Consider the following 17,995-nt stretch of genomic DNA (forward strand, 5'->3'; position numbering starts at 1 on the left):
GTGGTAGCGGGGAGATGGCGATAGGTATAAAATGAAAGATACTGATATATATAAATACTATTCTAGAAGCAACCTATCAAGTTTGGTGACTATAGCTCTTATTATTTACCCAATTTGCTCAAAAAACAGGATTTCGATATCGATTTTTATCGATTGCTGGGAAACGGGTCAAGTTATCAAATATCGGAAACAAACTCGATCTGCGCGGGGACTAGGAGGACATACAGCTTTCAAGTCTCTAGCTTTTATATCCATACGGACAGACGGGCAGGCAGACAGACAGACATGGCTGTATCGACTCGGCTATTGATGGTGATCAAGAATATATATACCTTATGGGGTCGGAGGTGCTTCCTTCTGCCTGTTACATACATTTGCACAAATACAATACACCCTGTTTACCCATTTTTAATGGGTTCAGGGTATAAAAAGAATATACGAGAGGTTGAGAGATTAGGTGCGTACGTGAATACAACACAATACAATATTTCGGGCAACAGTTTAAAGCTTGTCTTATTCCTTTTTGGTTGATTTAAATATATTAAACGAGCGATGAAGATTAGCAGCTTACATGATTAGTTTAAGTCAGCAATAGTTTAAAGTTCATCTAGATAGTGTTAAGTGAATATTTAGAATTTGTAAATTGTGAATTTTTTAAAATTTCTGCATCGCACCCATTATTTATTATTAAAGATAAAATAAGTGGCTACGTAGCCAAACTTTTGCTGTTTGATATACACACAACAAAATTTTTGTTTACCATTAATATTATTATTTAATAAATTAGAGCAAACAAAAATTATGGCGTAAGTAGTCGGTCAACGCAAGAACATTGCCGCATTCAATTTTATAACTATCAATATTTATAAATCTCTAAAATTTGCTATTATTGGGCTTTCTGCGTGATAGATTTTGTAAATACTTACGGATTTATTTTCGTATAATTTACTTGTGTTAAGCTGTATGCGGCGGTAAGGTAGATTATGTTGGTCTCCATAGGAAGCAACAACAAATTTTCTTTTGTCGTCTGTTTCGATCGCTTAAAAGTTGAAGCATGATGCCACTGTGTTTGTGCGAGTTACTCTGTCGTTCCTACAAGGCAGCGCGTAGAAACAACAACAACACGATTTGGGTTCTAATGTTGTTATTGCAGAGCCGAGTTTCGGTGCATGTAGGTAGGAAATTCGAATGCCAGCAGACCATGGCATTCAAATCTTTTTTCTGGTTCGAGAATCGAATGGGAAGCCGGGTCGGATGGGACGAACTGAGAGGCGGCACATGCTTGGGACGCCGAGCACCCGCATCGCCAACAGACAGAGAGAGAGAGAGTGAGAGTGCTCGCAATGTGGACGGAGGGGGGGCGGCGAGGTATGGCGAGGCAGCATTGTGATGGGTGCCTGCTAGCAGCATACTTCGCTACCTGCTCCAACCAATCGCTGCACACACTCCCATGATCTCACTCACATCTGTTATGGCAGCGTTGCGCATGTAACCGACTCGATTACACTCCGTTCCATCAAACTTCGACTAACCATCCCAGAAATTTTATTGATATACGTATGTATATATTTATAAAAAACATTATTCTTAAATTTTCAGCTTACATATGATAAAAAATGTTGTATGTGTATGATTAGTGTGTGTGTGTTTAACATGTATGTGTAGTTTGTGTTTAGATTAATTTTACAATTACAAATATATATAATTTATTATTTAAATTGTACAATATAAATGCACTTGTATGATAGATGTATTCGTTTTTCTTATGATTAGTATTTGTCTCTTATTATTTTTTTTTTATATGTACAAGTTGTAGGCCAAAATGATTAGAATTAGTTATTTATTTTTATATATTAAAAGATACGTACAATTTAAGTTTGTGCGGCATCGGCATTTATATGTATATGCCATAAGCCAGCATTAATTGACAAGGGCCGTGCAAAAAGAAAATTTGATGAGAGAATTTAATTTATTGAATATTTAACTTATTAGTCTGTTTTGAATTGATTTTGAAGCGAATCAAGGTGAGGAGTATATTTTTTCCATTTATGATTGATTTTTTGTTTTTCTATAGATTTGGCAAATGTTACCAACTTCTGGGATTGGACATGAGCAGCGACACGAAGTGTGTGTGTGTTCCCGTTTATAAGTGTGCGTGCTTGCTGTTGAGACAATTGTTTTAAGCAGAGTCACGCAGCACTGGGCCACTCCACAAGTGCACAACATCGGACGAGCATGCCAATCTATTGGTATTTGCTATCCTGTGTAAAATTGGGTGTCTGTAATAAATGTGTTTTCCCAATACAAGGATTTTTGTATCTCCCATTTTTTTTGGGAAAAAAGATTCACCCCATCTTGATGATCTTAACCCAACATCAGACTAATACAGCTTTTTTTTTTTTTTTGATAGCTAACTGGATGTGATTTGTCGCCTAGTGCCTTCTCTCTTTTTATATTTGATAGAATTAATCAAATATATTCTAGCACCGGCTGCCTATCAATTAAAGCCGATTGGCAATATTAGCTATTTTTATTGAATGCAGAGTTAGATTGATGGATGATTGAATATTTTTAATTGTTTTGAATAGATTTGTGATGGCTAAAATAGTAGCAATATGTGTATGAATAATTATGCTTGCATGCGTGCATGTATGCTAGTTTTGCATGCGTGCATGTGTACATGCGTGCATGTCAGCATACATGCATGCATGCATGTTATTTGCTTGCTGAACAATATATACATATATGTATGTATTTAATATTGATATATTTTTGGCAAATTATTAATTAATTATTGTTTTTTGTTTTCAGGTGTATAACTAAATGATTAGTGGCAAAAATTGATTTGGTAAGTTTAATTATTTTTGTCAAAAAAGTTTTTAGAAAAATTTGTTAATCCTATATGATTAGATTAATGATTTTGTGTTGCTATTGTTGTTGTTGTTGTTGACGGCACTTGGGTATATATATTGCCACCACAGGAGTGGAGCAAAATGTACCCAATGATGTTGTTGTTGTTGTTGTGGTTGATGTTGGATCGATCAGTCAGTTTGCCCGAACCCACCCAATCTCGCCAGAGTGTTGGCTATATGTTGCCAAGATGATGGGTTGGGCAAAGTTGTTGTTGTTGTTGTTGCTGCTGTTGCTGCTGCCAGGATTGCGATCAGCCGGGCAGCGTTGTTGACGGCGTGTGTGTGTGTGCAAGCCAGCAAGCGAGCGCATTATGCACCAGCATATGGTCGAGCAACATGGAATTTTGTATGCATATGCGAGCGAGCGAGCGTGTGTGTGTTTGAGCTTGTTTACATTTGTTTTGAGCATTTAAAAATGCACAAATTACGTAAACTCGCCGGTCACACGCGCACACATAGCAATCTGTTGAGCAACCTATATTGTTTGGATAAATTATGTTTTGCATTGAGAAATGCAGGTAATTATTAATTTTCAATTCGATGAGGTGAGTATAATAATTTTATAGATGGGACATGGACTGTTGATAGGCCAATGGGACCGGGCCATATGAATCCGCATCCAATTAATTGATCAATTTGTAAAACAAATCAATTGGAACCGGTTGAGGATGCAGCGGGCAGTGTTGAGTTATCGCCATGGCGAAGAACTCCCTGCATTGATGCTGCTTTTTTTTTCTGGTTGACAAATGTTGAGTGGGAGGCTGGGTCGTGGATGGGACGAGATGGGAAACGGGACGGACAAATTGGGCACTCCCGCCCATCGGCCTGCTAGCGTGAGCGAGCTAGCTAGATGAGAGGGCGTGTATATGTGTGGAAGTGAGTGAGAGCGAGATATAATCGACCGTATGGGTGTATGGTACAAGGGTGAGCGTGTGTGTGAGTGCAGGAGCAAGCGAGTCGTAGTGGGGCGGCTTTATTGGCGCCCACTCAATTTTAATTCTAACTAATCTCATAGAACCATGCTCCCTATCACACACACTGGTCTCACGCAAGACACCAAAACATCCATTATATCTAACTCTAACTACAAACACGACCATAGACCCAACAATCCGGACACCTGTAATCCATCTCAGATCCGTACATCCAGACTCAAGCAACCCATTCCAGAAAGTTTATTGATATACATTCATATTCTCTTTCTCTCTGTTTTTGTTTTTGGATTAACAAATATTTCTCCTTAAATATATATACTTATTTGAGATAACAAATGTGTTACAAAATTTAGCTTAATTACTAAATGACAACTTTTTAAATAGAATTAATTTTGTGTTTTATAATATAGTGTGTGTGTGTTTGTACGTATGTACATTGTATGATATAGTGTGTGTATGTGTGTGTATTGGCTAAATTATAATTAACTATAATTTAATTATTAATTTTTAATTTTATTATTATTATTATTATTATTTCTAGCATGTATGAGTTTTGCCAAATATTTCATACATTATTTTTAGAAAATTTATTAATAATAAACATTTTATTGGCATGATTTAATGTGATTTTCATTTCCTTTTGTTTTAATTGATGTTTTTTGTCTCAATAGAAAATGAATTTTTTGAATTGCTGCGCATGCTTGCGCTACGACGAACTGCTAACGATTAAGTTAGCAGTCGCATTTTATTGTCTTCTCATTGCTTACATCTAGTTCACAATACAATATAAGAGACAGAATTGGTACAAAAAAGGTCTGAATGTGAAACGGACTAGTTGACAAATTACTGGCATGTACAAAACAATCTTAAAAATTACATGCATATCACAACATTGGACAATTATGTGAGAAATTACGAAAAATAAATATTTTACAAGTATTTTTACATTTAACAGACTTAATATTATGTTTGGCGGGCTAATTTGAATTTTTTAACATTTTACAGCGCTATTTCTGTTATTAACAGTGCCTCTGTTAACGTTATCAGGGCTGATTTCGATAGCGTTGAGAACAGCTGACTGGACATACTCAGCTGTTGAATTTATGTAAATGTTATTAAAAACGTAAACAATGTTTGCCAGAGGGGCCAATTTGAAAGATTTGTTGAAATTAATGATTTAAAAGGTGCATATTAACTTATTTATTCTATATTCCAGGTTGCATGGAGTAATATGTTGTACGGCCTGGCTTTCCTGTGTATTTGTCGCCCGCTGTCGGACCATCGACGTTGGAGTCTCTGCCAGGAGTGCCACGGCCGCCTTCTGGCAATTTGGAGATGCCTGCCATTCGTCGAGGATTCGCTGTGTGCTGTTGGAGGTGCCTGTTGAAGCATCTGCGGCACCTTCAGACGTGTTTGCAGGCCAAAGCAAGAGAGTAGAAGCCATACTCCCAGCCTGTGGGGCATTTGCAGCTGCCATATGCCTGGCCGCGTTCGTCTCAGGCACACTAGACGCTGCTGCTGCCGCTGTTGCACCAGTCTCTGGCGCTTTGGAGGCCAGCGGTTGTGTTGAGCTGCACCCGTGGAGTGCCTTTTACCTAGTAAGGTAAGAAGTTGCCGCTGTTGCTGATTTTCATAGGCTGCAGGTAAGCGTCTTTTAGGTTCAATATAGGATACTGAACCACTTCTTTGCCTTTTAGCTGCCCGTGGTGGTGACTGCGTGTTGTTGCTGCTGAGTGCCTCAACTACCTCCCGCTGTTGCTGCTGGCGACTATTTGGATGCTGTTGGTGAAGCTGTTGTGTAGCCACCTGCTGACTATGGTGCCGAGAAGCATCTGTGTCGCTGCCTGTACGACTGTGTGGGACTAATATGCTCTGTGGAATATAAGAATTGGTTTTAGTGGCACAATCTGTATTGCATGTATTATTATTTGTAGTGTTTGTTTCAGTTGAAGTTATTGTATGTTGTAACTGTTTTTGTTGCTGCTGCTCTGGTGGTCGCTGCTGCTGACTTGGCTCATTATTAGAAGCCTCATCAATATCACGCTCGAGTTGGCGACTGATTATTTCCAGTCGCTGCTCAAGCTGCCGTTCGTCCTCAGTTAGCCGCTGTTGCTGCAAGTGGGCGTGCTGGGTTTGCGAGAGTGACCGTTCTGATTGTTGTTCTGTGTGCTGCAGTGCTGTAGCTAGCACTATTTCAACATCAGGTGTTTGATTTTGCTGTTGCTGGTGTACTTCTAGCTGCTGCTCCTGCTCTTCAGGATGTTGTTGCTGCTGTTGCTGTTGCTGCCGGTATATTTCTATAGCCAGCTCACGAGGCAATACTAGTTGCTGGATTATCAATGGCTGGTCCCTAATAGCAAGCTTTAGGTCCTCAAGCGACATTCGTCCTTCCCTATATTGCCGTCTGAGTGAGTTTATTCTCATCTCACTGAATCTGACTGGTGCTTGTTGTCTAGCCTGTTGTTGCTGTTCCTGTTGCCTTCTGAGCGTATTGGCTTCGTCTTCTTCTTGTTCCATGCGTAGAAGAGTTGGCAGCTGTTGTTGCTCTTGGGATTGCTGCAATAATTGCTGTAGTGGGCGAACGTGTTGTTGGAGTTGCTGGTTATATCTTTGCCGTTCGAGACGAATGGGCACATACGGACTTGCGATGAGTTTACGAGCATTGGCATTTGGATGGATAACAAGTGAATTGGCAAATCTTTTACTTGTGATATTGAATATCTCATCCACTGTGCCTATGTCGTATGTTTCGCGAATGTCTTGGTTCCTTATCCACCAAGAGGCCTTTACTATTTTCCTTAGAATCCAATTTTGTGTGGATTCTATTCGGCGCAGCTGTGTGTCGGAAATCATGGCACCCCAAATCGGCAAAGCATATCTCCATATTGGTGCAACAAGTTGCTTGTAGATGGTGATTTTGCAGTCTACAGACAACATGCTCTTTTTGCCTATGAGCCATTCTAATTTCTTGTAGAGTGCTCTAAGTCTGCAGCGTAGTTGCGTGACATGGTGCTGCATGTGGAGTTTACGATCCAGATGGACGCCCATTTTAAATTGCTGCGCATGCTTGCGCTACGACGAACTGCTAACGATTAAGTTAGCAGTCGCATTTTATTGTCTTCTCATTGCTTACATCTAGTTCACAATACAATATAAGAGACAGAATTGGTACAAAAAAAGGTCTGAATGTGAAACGGACTAGTTGACAAATTACTGGCATGTACAAAACAATCTTAAAAATTACATGCATATCACAACATTGGACAATTATGTGAGAAATTACGAAAAATAAATATTTTACAAGTATTTTTACATTTAACAGACTTAATATTATGTTTGGCGGGCTAATTTGAATTTTTTAACATTTTACAGCGCTATTTCTGTTATTAACAGTGCCTCTGTTAACATTATCAGGGTTGATTTCGATTGCATTTAGAACAGCTGACTGGACATACTCAGCTGTTGAATTTATGTTAATGTTATTTAAAAACGTAAACAATGTTTGCCAGAGGGGCTAATTTATAAGATTTGTGAAATTATTGTTTTAAAAAGTGCAAATTAACTTAATTTATTCTATATTCCAGGTTGCATGGAGTAATATGTTGAACGGCCTGGCTTTTCTATGTATTTGCCGCCCGCTATCGGACCATCGACGTTGGAGTCTCTGCCAGGAGTGCCACGGGCGCCTTCTGGCAATTTGGAGATGCCTGCCATTCGTCGAGGATTCGCTGTGTGCTGTAGGAGGTGCCTGCTCAAGCATCTGGGGCACCTTCTGACGTGTTTGCAGGCCAAAGCAGGAAAGCAAAAGCCACATTCCCAGCCTGTGGGGCATTTGCAGCTGCCAGTTGCTTTGCCGTGTTCGTCGCAAGCATACTTGCCGCTGCTGCTGCCGCTGTAGCACGGGTCTCTGGCGCTTTGGAGGCCAGCAGTTGTGTTGGGCTGGACCCGGCGAGTGCCTTTTACCAAGTAAGGTAAGAAGTTGCCGCTGTTGCTGATTTTCCGGAGTTGCAGGTGAGCGTCGTTTAGGTTCAATATGGATTACTGAACGACTTCTTTGCCTTTTAGCTGCCCGTGTTGTTGACTGCGTCTCGTCTACCTCCCGCTGTTGCTGTTGAGTCTGCTGGCGACAATTTGGATGCTGCTGGTGAAGCTGTTGTGTGGACACGTGCTGGCTCAGTTGCCGGGGAGCGTTTATGGCAATGTTTGTGGGGCTGTATGGGGCTATTGTTATGCTCTGTGGAGAAGAAAAATTTGTTTTAGTTTCACAAACTGAGTTGCTTGTATTAGTATTGTTTTCAGGTTGGGCTATTGTGTGTTGTTGCTGATTTAATTGCTGCTGCTCTGGTGGTCGCTGCTGCAGGATTGGCTCATTGCTAGGGGCCTCATCTATCTCACGCTCGAGCTGCCGACTGAGTATTTCCAGTCGCTGCTCAAGCTGCTGTTCATCCTCAGTTAGCCGTTGCTGCTGTAAGCGGGCTTGCTGGGGTTGCGAGGGTGGCCGTGCTGATTGTTGTTCAGTATGCTGCTGTGCTGTAGCTAGCACTATTTCAACATCAGGCGTTTGATTTTGCTGTTGCTGGTGTCCTTCAAGCTGCTGTTCTTGTTCTTCAGGATGTTGTTGCTGTTGTTGTTGCTGCTGTTGCTGTTGCTGCCGGTATATTTCTATAGCCAGCTCTCGAGGCAATACTAGTTGCTGGATTACCAATGGCTGGTCAATAATGGCCAGCTTTAGGTCATCAAGCGACATTCGTCCTTCCCTATATTGCCGTCTGAGTGAGTTTATTCTCATCTCGCTGAACCTGACTGGTGCTTGTTGTCTAGCCTGTTGTTGCTGTTCCTGTTGCCTTCTGAGCGTATTGGCTTCGTCTTCTTCATGCTCCAAACGTAGAAGAGTTGGCAGCTGTTGTTGCTCTTGGGATTGCTGCAATAATTGCTGGAGAGGTCGAACATGTTGTTGTAGTTGCTGGGTATATCTTTGCCGTTCAAGACGAATTGGCACATACGGACTTGCGATGAGTTTACGAGCATTGGCATTTGGATGGATTGCAAGTGAGTTGGCGAATCTTTTGCTTGTGATATTGAATATCTCATCCACTGTGCCTATGTCGTATGTTTCGCGAATGTCTTGGTTCCTTATCCACCAAGAGGCCTTTACTATTTTCCTTAGAATCCAGCTCTGTGTGGATTCTATTCGGCGCAGCTGTGTGTCAGAAATCATGGCACCCCAGATCGGCAAAGCATATCTCCATATTGGTGCAACAAGTTGCTTGTAAATGGTGATTTTGCACTCTACAGACAACATGCTCTTTTTGCCTATGAGCCACTCTAATTTCTTGTAGAGTGCTTTAAGTCTGCAGCGTAGTTGCGTGACATGGTGCTGCATGTGGAGTTTGCGATCCAGATGGACGCCCAGATACTTTTGCCTTGCTTTGGGGGCAATTAGTTGGCCGTTAAGGCGTAAAGCTGGGTCCGTCATCCTTCTGTCCAACGATCGTAATGTATACACCACATGTGCTGATTTGCTGTCATTTATTTTAATGCACCAACGGTTGGCCCAATTAGCGAATCTGTTTAGGTAGAACCGGTTTGAATAGAATGCATTATGTATTCTGTCAGCAGAGCTCATTATCACTGTGTCGTCCGCAAACGTTGACAGTAGCATACTACAATTATATGGGGTTTCTGGGAGAGTCGCTGAAGGTGTTGCTGTTGTTATGTGTGGTAGTGGCATATCTGACGTGTATATTATATAAAGAATTGGCCCAAGTACGCTGCCCTGTGGCACTCCAGCGCTTACTTTGCCAATTCTCGATTTTACTCCCTCACTGCAATGCACAATGAACGTGCGATCCGTTAGATAGCTCTTGAGGACGTTGTAAAGGACATTAGGCAACAGCTTGCCTAGCTTCAAGAGCAATCCGTCGTGCCATACTCGATCAAATGCTTCGCATATATCGACGTAGACAGCTGAGCAGAACTGCTTCTTCTCATATGCACTCAAGATGAACTGAGTTACACGGGCTAGTTGCTGCTCAGTGCCATGGTCTTTGCGGAAGCCAAATTGATGTGTTGGCACTGCATTTGCAAACTCGTTGCATTCATAAAGCCTATGCATGAGCAATCTTTCAAAAATTTTGGAAAATCCTGCCAGGAGGCTGATTGGTCGATAAGAGGCTACATTTTCGGTCGATTTTCCGGGTTTTAATATAGTTTTAATGGCAGCACATTTCCACTGTCGCGGGAAATGCCCATGTCTCAATATGCAGTTGTATATCATGAGTAAATAGAGAATTGCCTTCTTGGGTAGTGCTTTGATGACTCTATTATCAATATTGTCAATGCCTGCAGCTTTTTTTATCGTTAAGCCGTCAATCTCTTTTGTAACCTCGATGTACGTAATTGGGCGAAACGTTATAGCACCAGCAGCGCCAGCACTACTGTCGCTGTCTTTGGCTTTCTGTCTATTATTAATCTCATTTGTCACCTGGAGTCTGTATTCAGCCGTATTAGAGAAAATAGGACTGAATCGTTGCTCCAGGTATGTAGCAAATGCCTCAGCCTTCTCACTACTAGTTTTGGTCCATAATGCCCTATTGGTGCTACTATTGTTGTTGTTTGTCGCTTGTATTTTTAGTGGCCAGTTTGGCTCAGGTTGGCGTTTGATGTTGTTGGTGATGCGCCAGAGTTTTTGCATCTTGTAGCGATCTGTAGCGTCTATCTGTTCAAACATTTTGTTTATTTGCTTCCTCTTGGCCAAAAGAAGCGATTTTTTTAGTCTATTTTGGGCCTGGCTAAGTCGGCTTCTCGTTAGAGGTGTTCGCAGAACCATATGTTCTCTCTTGCATTGCCGTTTTATTGCTAATAGCCTAATTGCTTCATTAGTTAGTTTAAAACGGCCATGGTTCATGCGATTTGTGTTTGTATTATGTCTATGTTGCTGTTGCTGTCGACGAGGTGGGGGTGTTGCTGCTAAGGATGCATTATATATGTTTTTGTTTAAAATGTCGATTGCGTCTTCAATATCGGGTCCCGATATTATTTCTGTGTTTAGACGTATATGTGAATCTAAGTGTTTTTGAAATTTTTTTACGTTTGCTTGTATAGGAAGCAGTCTCTTTGTTTTATTTTCTTGTAAAGCGAATCTGCCTATTGATAAATCTATGTGTATCGGAAGATGGTCCGATTCAAGGTCGATTGTAGAGCGTGTTCGTAGTCGGTCATTTATAATGCCGCTATAAACAGCAAAGTCGATGGCGGATGGCCTGCACCTATGTGAGTATGGAAAGTGCGTAGCCCCACCTGTTGCAAGAATGTTCAGCTTCTTGTTGCTGTGTATGCTCCTCATGAGCTCTACCCCTCGTCGACAAGCGCGTTGATTACCCCACCAGGAATGTTTGGCGTTCCAGTCGCCGCATAGTATAAACCCAGACCCGCTCAATTTCTGGAAATGTTGAAAGAGCTTGGCAAACATGTCTGCACCCCAATTATATTGCGGAGGGCAATATATTGGAGCTAGTACGATGGTCTCGTTTTTTGCCAAGGTAACGGCTACTGGTGCTGATTGCAAGGATTCAAAAACAATTGTTTCAAGAGCAATATGTTTGATTCCATGCCTTACAAGTGTTGCCACGCCCCCACTTCTATGATTTGGGGGTGGTCGAGTTGCAGCATACGTATGGTAGCCGTTTATAGAAATTGGGGAGCCTGAATTATTATCGTTGGGTCCTACTCTTAGCTCAACTAGCATCATTATGTCGACTTTGTGCCGATGCATGAATACCTCTAATTCGTTTAACTTGTTTCTGACTCCAGCAGCGTTCCAATATGCAATTTTAAAAGAGTTGACATATTGGTCGCTGCTATTATTTGTATTCAGGGAAGCGTTTGGCCTTATTATGTTGTCCAATGGGCTATTGGTATTTGTAAAGACTGTTGTAGTAGTTGTGGACGTGTTGCTAGTAGTAAATGTGGTAGCTCTGCCATCATTGAGGTTAGTCGATGTGGCAGAAGTGCTGGCATTGTTGGTGCTGTTTGTTCTAGACATACTGGCTAATGTCAGTGGCCATGTGTTCACCATTGGCGTTTGCCATCGGGCTATTGACTATTGGCTGAAAAGTGCTAAGCAATGTACTCATTAAATTTGAAATATTATGTGTTTTATTTGCATTATTGAGAGTATCGGGGGTTGATGTTGTTAGTGGGATTGATTGTGCTTGTTGTTTATTGATGTTATTGTTGTTTGCTGCCATTGTGAGCAGCAGACTTATTAGCATGTCTAATTTCTTAGACATCTCATTGATACTTATCATGTTTTGCTGCAGCGCCTCCAATAGTGGTGTGTCCGCCTGCTGGGTATGTTGTTGTTGTTGCGATTGCTGCTGCTGCCTCTGCTGTTGCTCAAGTGGTTGCTGCTTTTGCTGTCGTTGGTGTTGCTGGTGTTTTTGATGCTCCAGTTGCTGTTGCTGCCTCTGGCGCTGCTGCCTCGGTAGTTGCTGCTGCTGTACAGGCTGTAGTTGCTGCTGTTGATGTTGCTGTTGTTGTTGTTGCTGCTGTTGGTGTTGCTGATGTTGCTGCTGTTGATGTTGCTGCTGTTTCTGTTCCAGTTGTAGTTGTTGTTGATACTTCTTGAGGTGTTGCATGGCTGGGTTGTGAGTCCGGCTCGAATTTGCTTGTCCACTGGCTACTTGGCTATAAGTCAGTTTACTTATCGGCTTCAGCTGCTGATGTTGCTGCTGCTGTTGTTGTTGCTGCTGTGTTTGCTGTTGTTGCCGAAGTTGCTGCTGTTGCTGCTTCCGTTCCTGAGTCGACTTAGGTCCACTAGGAGCTGAAGTATTATTTGCTGGGAGTTGTTGCTGCGGGCATTGTTGCTGTTGCTGCTGCTGGTGATGTTGTTGTTGTAGCTGCCGATGTTGTTGTTGTTGTTGCTGCTGTTGATGTTGTTGTTGTCGTTGTAGTTGCCTATGTTGCTGCTGCTGCTGCTGATGTTGCTGTTGCTGCTGCTTGTCGATTGCCGCCCGGACACGATTTGCTGCTAGTTTTTCCCGCTCCATTTTGTACACACTGCATCCCTTGAAGCTGGCTATGTGATCCGCCTTGCAGTTGACGCACTTAGCTGGTGTGTTTCTTGCTTTTGTACATGTTGTTGTCGGGTGCTGTTCGCCGCATTTGAGGCATGCAAAAGGTCTACGACAGTAGTTCTTGCTATGCCCAAACGATTGGCACCGATGGCACTGTACAGGCTCGTCTCGCTTCAGCTGTCTTTCAACTTCAATATGCTGATTTCCCAAAGTTCTCAGTTCCAGCACTTTGTCATTGGTGTCGCCGTTTGGTGCCAGTTCGACTTCAAACATGTTAAGTGGCCGTCGCTCAAATCGATGTTTGACGACGCTAGCATATCGAACCGTGTGTCCATGTCTTGCCAATTCTGCTCGAATTAGCTCGCATGACGTGGAGTGGTGTACATTTTTTAATAAAACACGGTATCCCCGCTCGCTTCGCATTTGGTGGGTGTGCATTTGTATTTCCGTATTGGCGCCGAGCAGCGCAATAGCTGCATTATACGCTAGTACGTCGCTGCATTGCACTCGGACTCCATCGTTTTGTGTGCACTTTGTTGTGTATTTATTGGCACCCACTGTGTTATTGAGCATATCAATTATTGGTTGAATGTCACTTATGCTGGGCAGAAATATTGTTGGAATTTTCGTGCTTTTAGTTGACTGCTGCTGTTGTTGTTGTTCCTGCTGCGGTTGTTGTTGTTGCTGCTGTTGTTGCTGCTGTTGTTGTTGTTGCTGCTGTTGTTGTTGCTGGGCTAGCATGGCCTGATTTGGATCCACTTGCACATTGCTCTGAATCTGAACGATGTCATCATCAGAGCCTGTATTATTGGATGAAATGTCACTGCTATCCAGGTCAATATCCATGCTGCTGTTGTTGAGTTTAGAACTGCTAGAAGGGTTAATATTTTTAGTATTACGATTGTTTTTTTTATATTTGTTGATTGTAGCTGCTTTATTTGTTGATTTAGTTACTCTTCCTGTTGGCTTCAAGAAGTCCTGTATCTTCATGGCTGGTCGTGAGTTTCCTTGTTCTGCCAGAGTCTGTGCTCGCTTTTGTTTGCTTTGTTGCGGCAGCGTAACTTTACGTTTCAAACTTTTCTTGGCAGACAAGGAAATTGTAGGTAGCATAGAGCAATTAAACTTCGGTCCTTTTGCTACTGTTGGCGTTATTTTTGGTAGAATTGGCTCCATCTCTTCAAAGGTAATACTGTTGATATTATTGGCAGCAAATGCATCAGCTGTTTTTACATTTGCAAGTGTTTCTCCTCTTTTAGCAGTGACTGTGCTGTTAAGCTCTACAGTAGTTGTTCTGTTAAGCATGTCAGCAGCTGGGCTGTTAATAACAGCGGCCGGCCGGTAACAGTCATCTTCATCATCGTTGTCTAGATCGTCTGTTAGATCATCAGTGTTATTAACATAACCAGCTTCTCTTGTGCCATCAGCATTATGAAGTTCAACTTCGTCTGCTGATACATTTGGCGATGGATCACAGTGAGAGGCTGCTTTGGGAGAGCTAGTTATGCTTGTATTTGTATTGAAATTATGTACCTGTGCAATAGTTGTCTGCTGTTGCAGCTGGTTATAATTTTTATTGGCTACTATGTCGCTCTCATCGTCAGACTCCAACACATTGACATAGTTATTCTCTTCTGAACTTTTCTCTTTGCAGGCGGATAATTGGCTCTCTTTCCTTGCCTTAACTTTCGACGACTTCGTCAAAGACATTCTCAGCGGTGCCGAGCTGGGCGGTGAAGAGTTGGCGGGAACTGTTTTCAGCTTCGGCTTATGCTTGAGCGTAAGCGTCGGCTGCTGCGCTGGGACATCGGGCATTGGCCTTTCCTCCTCTTCGCATAGCCTTAGCAACTGCTGTCGTCGGTGTTCTCGGCTGAGCTGCTTTTGCGGATTTTTTGTGAGCTGTTGCTGCAACTGTGAAAGTTCGCTTTTCGCTATTTCACTTATGCTGCATTCTTCGGTTGCGCGGTGAGGGGGGGCAGCCGAGTTTGCGGTAATTTCAGAAGCGTTATGCGGACTTTTAGGCGGGCTTTTAAACACAGTTGGTTTTTGCATTTATGCACTTTATATACTATTTCTGGTGCAGTTATGTTTGTCTTTCCCCACTTTAGCACCTTTTAAATATTTAGTGCATTTGCTTGCCACTATGCCTGTTTAGCAATATCACAGTATAACTTCACTAATATATTTGCAAACTTAGTTAGTTATTAGAATTGAAAAATTCTGATTTTTAAATTGTGTTTTTTGTTATTTGTTAGAATTGAAAAATTCTGATTTTTTAAATTGTTTAATTTTAAATTGCTTTTTTTAAGTTGTTTTTAAGTTGCTTTTTTTTTTTTTTTTTTTTAAATTGTTTTTAAATTGTTTTTTAAATTGCTGCGCATGCTTGCGCTACGACGAACTGCTAACGATTAAGTTAGCAGTCGCATTTTATTGTCTTCTCATTGCTTACATCTAGTTCACAATACAATATAAGAGACAGAATTGGTACAAAAAAAGGTCTGAATGTGAAACGGACTAGTTGACAAATTACTGGCATGTACAAAACAATCTTAAAAATTACATGCATATCACAACATTGGACAATTATGTGAGAAATTACGAAAAATAAATATTTTACAAGTATTTTTACATTTAACAGACTTAATATTATGTTTGGCGGGCTAATTTGAATTTTTTAACATTTTACAGCGCTATTTCTGTTATTAACAGTGCCTCTGTTAACATTATCAGGGTTGATTTCGATTGCATTTAGAACAGCTGACTGGACATACTCAGCTGTTGAATTTATGTTAATGTTATTTAAAAACGTAAACAATGTTTGCCAGAGGGGCTAATTTATAAGATTTGTGAAATTATTGTTTTAAAAAGTGCAAATTAACTTAATTTATTCTATATTCCAGGTTGCATGGAGTAATATGTTGAACGGCCTGGCTTTTCTATGTATTTGCCGCCCGCTATCGGACCATCGACGTTGGAGTCTCTGCCAGGAGTGCCACGGGCGCCTTCTGGCAATTTGGAGATGCCTGCCATTCGTCGAGGATTCGCTGTGTGCTGTAGGAGGTGCCTGCTCAAGCATCTGGGGCACCTTCTGACGTGTTTGCAGGCCAAAGCAGGAAAGCAAAAGCCACATTCCCAGCCTGTGGGGCATTTGCAGCTGCCAGTTGCTTTGCCGTGTTCGTCGCAAGCATACTTGCCGCTGCTGCTGCCGCTGTAGCACGGGTCTCTGGCGCTTTGGAGGCCAGCAGTTGTGTTGGGCTGGACCCGGCGAGTGCCTTTTACCAAGTAAGGTAAGAAGTTGCCGCTGTTGCTGATTTTCCGGAGTTGCAGGTGAGCGTCGTTTAGGTTCAATATGGATTACTGAACGACTTCTTTGCCTTTTAGCTGCCCGTGTTGTTGACTGCGTCTCGTCTACCTCCCGCTGTTGCTGTTGAGTCTGCTGGCGACAATTTGGATGCTGCTGGTGAAGCTGTTGTGTGGACACGTGCTGGCTCAGTTGCCGGGGAGCGTTTATGGCAATGTTTGTGGGGCTGTATGGGGCTATTGTTATGCTCTGTGGAGAAGAAAAATTTGTTTTAGTTTCACAAACTGAGTTGCTTGTATTAGTATTGTTTTCAGGTTGGGCTATTGTGTGTTGTTGCTGATTTAATTGCTGCTGCTCTGGTGGTCGCTGCTGCAGGATTGGCTCATTGCTAGGGGCCTCATCTATCTCACGCTCGAGCTGCCGACTGAGTATTTCCAGTCGCTGCTCAAGCTGCTGTTCATCCTCAGTTAGCCGTTGCTGCTGTAAGCGGGCTTGCTGGGGTTGCGAGGGTGGCCGTGCTGATTGTTGTTCAGTATGCTGCTGTGCTGTAGCTAGCACTATTTCAACATCAGGCGTTTGATTTTGCTGTTGCTGGTGTCCTTCAAGCTGCTGTTCTTGTTCTTCAGGATGTTGTTGCTGTTGTTGTTGCTGCTGTTGCTGTTGCTGCCGGTATATTTCTATAGCCAGCTCTCGAGGCAATACTAGTTGCTGGATTACCAATGGCTGGTCAATAATGGCCAGCTTTAGGTCATCAAGCGACATTCGTCCTTCCCTATATTGCCGTCTGAGTGAGTTTATTCTCATCTCGCTGAACCTGACTGGTGCTTGTTGTCTAGCCTGTTGTTGCTGTTCCTGTTGCCTTCTGAGCGTATTGGCTTCGTCTTCTTCATGCTCCAAACGTAGAAGAGTTGGCAGCTGTTGTTGCTCTTGGGATTGCTGCAATAATTGCTGGAGAGGTCGAACATGTTGTTGTAGTTGCTGGGTATATCTTTGCCGTTCAAGACGAATTGGCACATACGGACTTGCGATGAGTTTACGAGCATTGGCATTTGGATGGATTGCAAGTGAGTTGGCGAATCTTTTGCTTGTGATATTGAATATCTCATCCACTGTGCCTATGTCGTATGTTTCGCGAATGTCTTGGTTCCTTATCCACCAAGAGGCCTTTACTATTTTCCTTAGAATCCAGCTCTGTGTGGATTCTATTCGGCGCAGCTGTGTGTCAGAAATCATGGCACCCCAGATCGGCAAAGCATATCTCCATATTGGTGCAACAAGTTGCTTGTAAATGGTGATTTTGCACTCTACAGACAACATGCTCTTTTTGCCTATGAGCCACTCTAATTTCTTGTAGAGTGCTTTAAGTCTGCAGCGTAGTTGCGTGACATGGTGCTGCATGTGGAGTTTACGATCCAGATGGACGCCCAGATACTTTTGCCTTGATTTGGAGGCAATTAGTTGGCCGTTAAGGCGTATAGCTGGGTCCGTCATCCTTCTGTCCAACGATCGTAATGTATACACCACATGTGCTGATTTGCTGTCATTTATTTTAATGTTAAATTGCTGCGCATGCTTGCGCTACGACGAACTGCTAACGATTAAGTTAGCAGTCGCATTTTATTGTCTTCTCATTGCTTACATCTAGTTCACAATACAATATAAGAGACAGAATTGGTACAAAAAAGGTCTGAATGTGAAACGGACTAGTTGACAAATTACTGGCATGTACAAAACAATCTTAAAAATTACATGCATATCACAACATTGGACAAT

The 17,995-nt window shown here is 42.2% G+C and overlaps 3 protein-coding genes across 3 annotated transcripts; all 3 read right to left on the minus strand.

Annotated features, from left to right (window-relative positions):
* Positions 1–5,047: 5,047 nt before the first annotated feature.
* Positions 5,048–6,895, minus strand: LOC135435487 (putative mediator of RNA polymerase II transcription subunit 26). Its single transcript, XM_064692557.1, has one exon. It carries the CDS (start codon positions 6,893–6,895, stop codon positions 5,048–5,050), a length of 1,848 nt encoding a protein of 615 aa, XP_064548627.1.
* A 4,988-nt stretch (positions 6,896–11,883) lies between these two features.
* LOC135435493 (probable basic-leucine zipper transcription factor Q) lies at positions 11,884–13,994 on the minus strand. Its single transcript, XM_064692576.1, has 2 exons — positions 13,879–13,994; positions 11,884–13,792 (listed from the first exon to the last, which is right to left on the minus strand). Exon 2 carries the CDS (start codon positions 13,768–13,770, stop codon positions 11,884–11,886), a length of 1,887 nt encoding a protein of 628 aa, XP_064548646.1. The 5' UTR covers positions 13,771–13,792; positions 13,879–13,994.
* A 1,326-nt stretch (positions 13,995–15,320) lies between these two features.
* On the minus strand, positions 15,321–17,355 carry LOC135435488 (alpha-protein kinase 1-like). Its single transcript, XM_064692558.1, has 2 exons — positions 17,241–17,355; positions 15,321–17,170 (listed from the first exon to the last, which is right to left on the minus strand). Exon 2 carries the CDS (start codon positions 17,024–17,026, stop codon positions 15,806–15,808), a length of 1,221 nt encoding a protein of 406 aa, XP_064548628.1. The 5' UTR covers positions 17,027–17,170; positions 17,241–17,355; the 3' UTR covers positions 15,321–15,805.
* Positions 17,356–17,995: the final 640 nt, after the last annotated feature.

This window comes from Drosophila montana, unplaced genomic scaffold (assembly GCF_035044405.1).
Source record: "Drosophila montana isolate Dmon_TW-CO22-7 unplaced genomic scaffold, ASM3504440v1 contig_3624_1, whole genome shotgun sequence".
Lineage (NCBI taxonomy): Eukaryota > Metazoa > Arthropoda > Insecta > Diptera > Drosophilidae > Drosophila > Drosophila montana.

Coding starts and splice junctions, on each gene's coding strand:
- LOC135435493 (XM_064692576.1), bottom strand. CDS start 13,770: ATGGATATTGACCTGGATAGCAGTGACATTTCATCCAATAATACAGGC.
- LOC135435488 (XM_064692558.1), bottom strand. CDS start 17,026: ATGAGAATAAACTCACTCAGACGGCAATATAGGGAAGGACGAATGTCG.
- LOC135435487 (XM_064692557.1), bottom strand. CDS start 6,895: ATGGGCGTCCATCTGGATCGTAAACTCCACATGCAGCACCATGTCACG.